Below are 7274 nucleotides of genomic sequence, written 5' to 3' on the forward strand. Positions count from 1 at the left end.
TGTGGGTGTGTGTGTGGGTGTGGGCGTGGGTGTGTGTGTGTGTGTGTGTGTGTGTGTGTGTGTGTGTGTGTGTGTGTGTGTGTGTGTGTGTGTGTGTGAGTCTGTGTGTGTGTGTGTGTGTGTGTGCGTAGATGCGTGCGTGAGTGTCTGTGTTTGAGATAGAAGGGAGAAAGAGAGACTGCTGGGATCTCTCCTTGATTTTAGTATATTTTTGTTGGTGTTGACGGACTGAAAGCTAATTAGGAATGACCCTGGTCCAACAGCGGTGGGGTCCCTTGGGGCCTGGTTCTTAAAGAGTGCCAACCCTGAATGATTCAGAAGTTGTCCCTCTTTCAGACAAAATGCTCTTAATGTTGTATTTTTCAAATCAATTAAGAAACAAAGTAAAATGAGTCTTTCAACCACAAACTTACTGTGCTGAAAATCTGGTCAACTAAATCTAAATCTAGTCAATCTCAGGTGTGTCCATTTTAGGACATCTTTTTTTCCACGTGTGAAGTTAGAGGAGTTTGAAGACATCTAAGGGCCCAAACGTTTAAGATGTGTCCTGCCTTCTCCATTGTTCCCTTTTACTCTTGAGTTTCATTGTACTTGTTTGTCTCTCACAGTTTTTGCACTGCATTGCCATACTGACTAACAAAACAATGTACTATTTTCTTGTTTTCACAGACACCAGCTTCATCTCAACCTCAATGTATTCTTCTACACACCAACCCCTCGGAGCAAGCAGTAGAACTGATTCTACATTCAAATCCGCAGCAATAACGGATCTTAAAAAACAGTCGACAAACACCGCCACCACAAACAGGATCTCCAAACGCTATTCCATGCGCACATCCCACCACAGCACGTCTTCCAACAGGCTCGCAACCTCGGTGAATGATGTCATCCTGGACCGCACCAAGAGGGCCACCATAACCCAATCGGTCCCTGGTGTGGCAACATCTTTCACCGAGCAATCTCTGCACGACAACGGCACTCTGGCCACTCTGTCGTCCGGGCGGTCTTCGTCCACGTCCGACGCATCATCGGATGTATCGTCGGCAAGCGTGGCAGGCCCACAGACCCCGGCGACAGGGACCAGGGGCTGGACAAAGACCCTACCGCCGCAAGGGGCTCCTTTGGCCTCTGCTCGTGGAGGCGTGCCAGCATCAATGACGGCCACATCTGCCCGTCTGGCTTCCTCTACGATTTCCTCGGAGCCCGGCACGAGTGGCAAGACGGATCCAGCTGTCCCCTCTGAGGGCCAGTCTGTGACCCCTGGCCCTGACGTCGCTGCTACTGGTGGTGGTGGCGCTTTGTCGTCCCCCGTGGACCTTTCTAGCACAACATCGAACCTAGCTGCTACTCAAACACAGGTGATACACACCAGCAGCACCAGCAGCACCAGTAGCACCCCCACGACCACCACCGACACCACCACCACCGGCACCAGCAGCAGCACCACCACCACCGACACTGACACCACTGACGCCACCGACACCACTGACACCACCGACACCACCAGTACCATCCACGGGAACAGCGCTGCATCGATAATGACGGACGACTGGGCTACATCAAACCCGGCCTCCCTCGCCACCGAAGATCACCTCACAGACACAGAGGCGACTGCCACGGTCAGGTTACCTGCCAAGTCAGCAACCACGGACGAGGATCCGTCAACCTCTGAACATCAGGTCACGTCTGAAACGGCTACCTCCACGAACACGACCACGCACACCCACCGGAAAACACGGAGCACGCCCCTCATGACCTCGCCCCACGTGAGAGTTACGCCCCTTTTATCAATACACACACCCACCACCATGAAAGCCACGCCCCTTACCTCAACACACACATCATCCACCATGATAGCCACGGCCCTGACTGCAACGCACCCACTTTCCACCATGATAGCCACGCCCCTTACTGCAACACACCCACTTTCCACCATGATAGCCACGCCCCTTACTGCAACACACCCACTTTCCACCATGATAGCCACGCCCCTTACTGCAACACACCCACTTTCCACCATGATAGCCACGCCCCTTACTATAACACACCCTCCTTCCACTGTGATAGCCACGCCCCTTACTATAACACACCCACCTTCCACCGTGATAGCCACGCCCCTTACTATAACACACCCACCTTCCACCGTGATAGCCACGCCTCTTACCTCAACACAGTCACCTTCCACCGTGATAGCCACGCACCTCACTGTAACACAACCAGCTTCCACAGTGATATCCACACCCCTGACTTCAACAGCCCCCCCCACCTCCATGTTAACCACAGCACTGACTTCCTCAACTCCACCTGACAGACCCACTTCTCGAACAATCACAACTGTCACAACTGTCACAAAACCTGTCACAACCACGGCCACTGAAACCATAACCACTCCCACAATGCCAAATGACACGCCCCTTAGCACCACCTTGAGGATTATGGCTTTTTCAACCACACAAACGACACCCTCAACAACCGCTACCACTACAGCTACAGCAACACCTATCACCTTGACAACCACGACCACCGCCACAACGGCCACACCAATGACCACAACAGAATTAACCACCGCCATACCAGTAAGTTCAATACTTTGTGTTATTTTCTCTAAAATAGATACATAACTGCCAAAATGTGTTCTACAATGAAAAAGTATTTTGCATGCAAGTAATACTTTCACTGTCACAGACAAGTGGATCTCTCTCTGGCTTGAACCTCCTTGGGTAGGGAGGGCTAGACCTAGAGCCCAATCTGGCTCTTTTACTCAGAGCCTATTTGTCTGTGATGGTTTGGAGACAAGCAGACTGACTGAAACTTAAGACGATGAATTGCATGAATTGTTCTAGTAACGAGCAAGCTTGTTTCATCTGGGTGCCACGAGTAAGGATGAAAATCCTTACTTAAAATCCTACTTGAAACCACAAGGGGTGGGTTGGGCAGGTGGGTCTGAGAGGCTGCAGCACTAAGGCTCAGAATGAACTACAGTGAGGTCCCTTCTCCTGTGGAACAATCAGTCCGCTCTGTATCACAGGTGTGATCTTTAATGCTGTGAGGAGTATGTGGGGCAGTAGTCTGACCCAAGGTGTGGCTTTTACTGGTCTAGCCTCACTTCCGTTTGATATTCACGATTCGGCCTAATCCCAGCTCACGCGCCACCCGATTGGCCTGCCCAAATTGTTTCTTTGTACAGGCTCTCTTGTAGCACAAAGTGTCACAATCGAGTAGGGCAGTCACAAAATAGCAGTGAAGGACAATGGAAAGAAGTATTAAGCAGTGAAAATGTTTGACTGTTACAAGACACATTGTATCAACATGCGAAAAAGTTTTTTGTTTGGTTGTCCCCAGTGTATTTTATATTGTTATATTCATGTTGTTTTATACAATATTGTCGTTTGTTTAGGAATACAGAATGGTCACAGCAGTTGATTGTATTATTAACAATGAATACAATTCTCATATATCCATTTCTCAATGGATATGTTTATTACACGAATGTGCACAAGAACCTGTATCACTGAGAAAGATATAACGTTTACCTGGTTAGAAATAATAGTAGCAGCTAACCGCAGTCCACAGCCATATAGTGGACACTGTTGTTCCCACATTGTGGTGGGTGTCTGCAGACATCATGGGTGGGTTTAGCACCCAAATGCCAACGTACCGCTCTGCTATTATTAGAGCGTTGATGTTGGCTCTGGGGCTGAGTGAGACCGTTTCCTCTCATGGGAGAGACCAGTAACTTCTATTCTAACATAACAATAGCTCGGTGTGCCTAATTGGCTGTGGCTAGTTTGATGCTAAAGGTCCTAAGAGAAAGTCCAAGGCCGACAGGAAGGAAAGAAGGGTGTGGTGTTCGGCTGGAGCGAGCCGGCCTGCTTCTGTTTCGCAGTTTAGTGAAAGTTTAGAAAGATTAGAAGGAGAACTTTAGCGAATGTGTGCAGTCTATGTGGAATAAATCAACCACTGGCTGGGAACCACATCAACCTATTTTAATCATTGGATTTAAGGATGGATGTCTGATTAGTTTCCATTGAATTTGTATGCAAGTACCTACTACAGCCGAGGGCACCGGTTATTCGTGTTAAGGTTTTTTTTTACCTGCATCGCTTGGGGTCATGTGTTGGGACAACTGGCGACATCAAATCCCACCGTCAAGACAAGCCTATTCTTTTTGCTCAAGACAGGACAAGCGAGAGTGATGAACTTTTTAAAAAACTGCAAGTTCTTTGAAACAATGATGATGTTTTCGTTGGTTTAAAGACGAGAGAAGTTATGACAAGAGACCTTTGGATAACCTGTGTAACTGTGGTATTTATTGAACGGACGGATTTAATTAATCGACAGCAATGCTCAGATGTGCAGCGAGTTATTTAGTCGTTGTCTTATTCTGGGGGCATTTCAGGGTGAGTTTATGACACCTCGGTAAACTTGACCTTTTTTTAACGTTTACTTGTGAAAACAACAAGTACAGGAGGCTCATCGCCTATTTATATGTTTTATTTCCAGCTACAGAAGACAGAGGGTGTGGGGTGCTCCGTGAACATCACGGAGATCAACGCCAGCGCAGACTCCGTGGTGGTGAAAGTCACCACACCTGGCGGCGGCTGTAACTTCACCGTGTTTTATAATGAGACGCCTCACACCGATGGTCTCGACTGCGATCTGTACGGGGATTCCGGCAACGCGTACACCTGCGAGATAAGTCCGCTGGAAGCCGGCACGCTATATTCTTTAGTGGTGCAATCCAAAAAGGATGGAGAAGGGGCCGTCATTGCAGTGCGCACAGGTAAGAAGACAGCTTAAACAGCATAGCCTCGGCCTATTCATGGTGTAAATGGAGATCTAATTCCAGTCATTGAAGCTTGTGCGTTGCAATAAATCGTGCAAAATGTGCCATCATTCATGTTTTTAAGAAATGTTATGTGATTGGTTAGATTGTATAAACAATGCATGCGTAAAGATGAGGTTTTATTATTAACATAATGCCAATATTCATATTTAATCAAAAACATGACGCTAATATTGAAATGAATGAATAGCATAATAATAAATGAATGCTAATATTATTTAAAGTCTAGGCTTAAACAAAAGGGGTGATATTATTAATTGTTATTGACTAGGCTATATATATATATATATATATATATATATATATATATATATATATATATATATATATATATATATATATATATATATATAAATGCTAGCTAGTTTTAATATAATTATTTCCTCTCATCACAAATGATAGGCATAGCATAATCTTCCATGTTCTAAGATGTTGCTTAGTGGAACAAAGACATTCTATTTTCTATATTCTAAAGTCCCTGTCAATGTGTTAATGTAGCAATCTCAGATGAAGTGTATTTGTTAAGTTTGTTCTCCTGTGGCCAGCCATGTTGTGCAAATGTCCCTTGAACCTTCCCCATGTAAAAAAAAATTCTATGGAAAGTTACTTTGGAACATCGGGGTCAACCTATCAACTCCTGGGGTCAAACATTAGCTGATTGCTCCCCCGTAGGCTGGGAGGTCAACGCTTTGCCCTTGTCTCCTAATTAGTATCAAGACGGCTATCCCACTACATCCTATGTCGGCCTACAAGGCTGTGACCCGAGTGTGCTGCCAAAGAAAAACTTGGCAGAAACAGAATACCACATCTTTTCAACTGCTAGCTTATCCCTAAGTTCTCTGCAACGTGCGATCCCCCTGGTCCTCGGGTCGTCTACGGAGAGACCGTCTAACAATGGAACGTACACCCAATCTAAGTGTTTGTTTCCAGGTACATCTCAACCTCCACTACACCCCCGTTACCCTCTCCCCATAAGTCCCCCCTCGCTACCCCTCCCCCCCCCCCCGGCCGCCCCGCTTCCCTCCTTGCATTGTTTCTGGGCGGATACCGGAGGCCTTAGGATCCATGAGCCGGCCTGAGGACGAGGGCCGAAGTGTACCAGAGTACATCAGTGTTATAGATTTGGTTTTTCCTATTGGCTGAGAGGTGGAAGCGTTTTATCTTGTTAAATATTGAAAATATTGAAAACAGAATTTGACAAGAGAATGTGGTATTCTTTATCTCTTTGGAACACTGAGTTTATAGTTGTATAATAACAACATTTTTAAGTGAGTGTAGCTTGATTTAGTTCAAAAGTGTAATTCACTTTCTTTTATTAACTTTCCCTCTATATTGCATTGTTATCGACTCCAGTGTCTATAATCATTTCACAACAATAAGTGACATTTCGGTCTAAATAAGAAACGATTATTTATTAAACCATTCTGCCCTTTAAGCAAATGTACATTGTTGTAAGTTAAATGTCGAGAACAATACAGCAACCTGTTTCATGAGGGAGCTGATTCCTATCGCCTCATTGTCCTCCAGTGGCTCCTGTATTAGACGGCGTGAAGGCATCGTACATGGCCCTGGTGGGCGCCAGCGAGCAGGGGAACAACAAAGACTCCTTAGGGAGGAAGCCATTATGAAGAAGGGGTCAAAGGTCCGGACAGAGCTGCGGGATGGGAGTTGGTGTTCTAACTCTAGTTGCACTTCTCTCCTCGGTTGGACTCTGGATTTTTTTTTTTCAATGTTGTTTCCCACTGGCTTGAGATATACAAAAAAAAAAAAGGCCACATTCTTGAAGAAGTCCGAACAATCTTATCGGCCTCCGACATCTTCTGCCATCGTTGGAAGCTTTCAGCAGAACCACAAAGACAGGATGTTCACAAGGGGGCCGAGCATGCATTGTGTAACATCGAGAACAAAAAAAATGTTTAATGTAGCTTTACATAATCGCCTGACCCGAGGGCACAGACAAAATAACTGTCCAAGATTCAGGGGTGTTCTTGGAGGGTGAACCTGCACTTCAGCGGTCACATTTGTCTTAAATGGGACTTAAATAGGACTGGATCAATCCACCACTCAGGAAGGGTACCCTCTAAATCCACTTTGTTCTTTCACGAAAATGCATGAAAGTCCAAAGCCGAGGACTGAGGCCTGCAGTTGAAAACCAATTGCCAAAACAATGTGACTAAATAGTAAAATCTCACAAATACGTCATGTACAAAATTAAGTTCACTTATATTTAAACAAATCGTCATTACTTTTATTTTGTAGCTCTTAACTGTTGATGTGGAGCAGCACAATTGTAAAATCATTGCTCTCTCTCGCTCTCTCTCTTTCTCTCTCTCTCTCTCTGTCTCTCTCTCTCTCTCTGTCTCTCTCACTCTCCGTCTCTGTCTCTCTCTCTCTCTCTCTCTCCGTCTCAGACCCGCTGGCTCCGTCC

The 7274-nt window shown here is 45.9% G+C and overlaps 1 protein-coding gene across 3 annotated transcripts in view; it reads left to right on the forward strand.

Annotated features, from left to right (window-relative positions):
* Positions 1-7274, forward strand: part of LOC311357544 (receptor-type tyrosine-protein phosphatase beta-like) — a 30635-nt gene that overhangs the window by 2080 nt on the left and 21281 nt on the right. For 2 of the 3 annotated variants that reach the window (XM_084477522.1, XM_084477523.1), the window contains 3 exons: positions 670-2576; positions 4504-4783; positions 7258-7274. The exon at positions 7258-7274 is cut by the window's right edge and continues 292 nt beyond it. In XM_084477522.1, the coding sequence (XP_084333648.1) occupies positions 670-2576; positions 4504-4783; positions 7258-7274 (2204 nt within the window). Of the gene's footprint in view, positions 1-669; positions 2577-3847; positions 4401-4503; positions 4784-7257 lie in introns of those variants that run through there. The other variant, XM_084477524.1, reaches the window with a different exon arrangement.

This window comes from Micromesistius poutassou (assembly GCF_964030765.1).
Source record: "Micromesistius poutassou genome assembly, chromosome: 13".
NCBI classification, from domain to species: domain Eukaryota; kingdom Metazoa; phylum Chordata; class Actinopteri; order Gadiformes; family Gadidae; genus Micromesistius; species Micromesistius poutassou.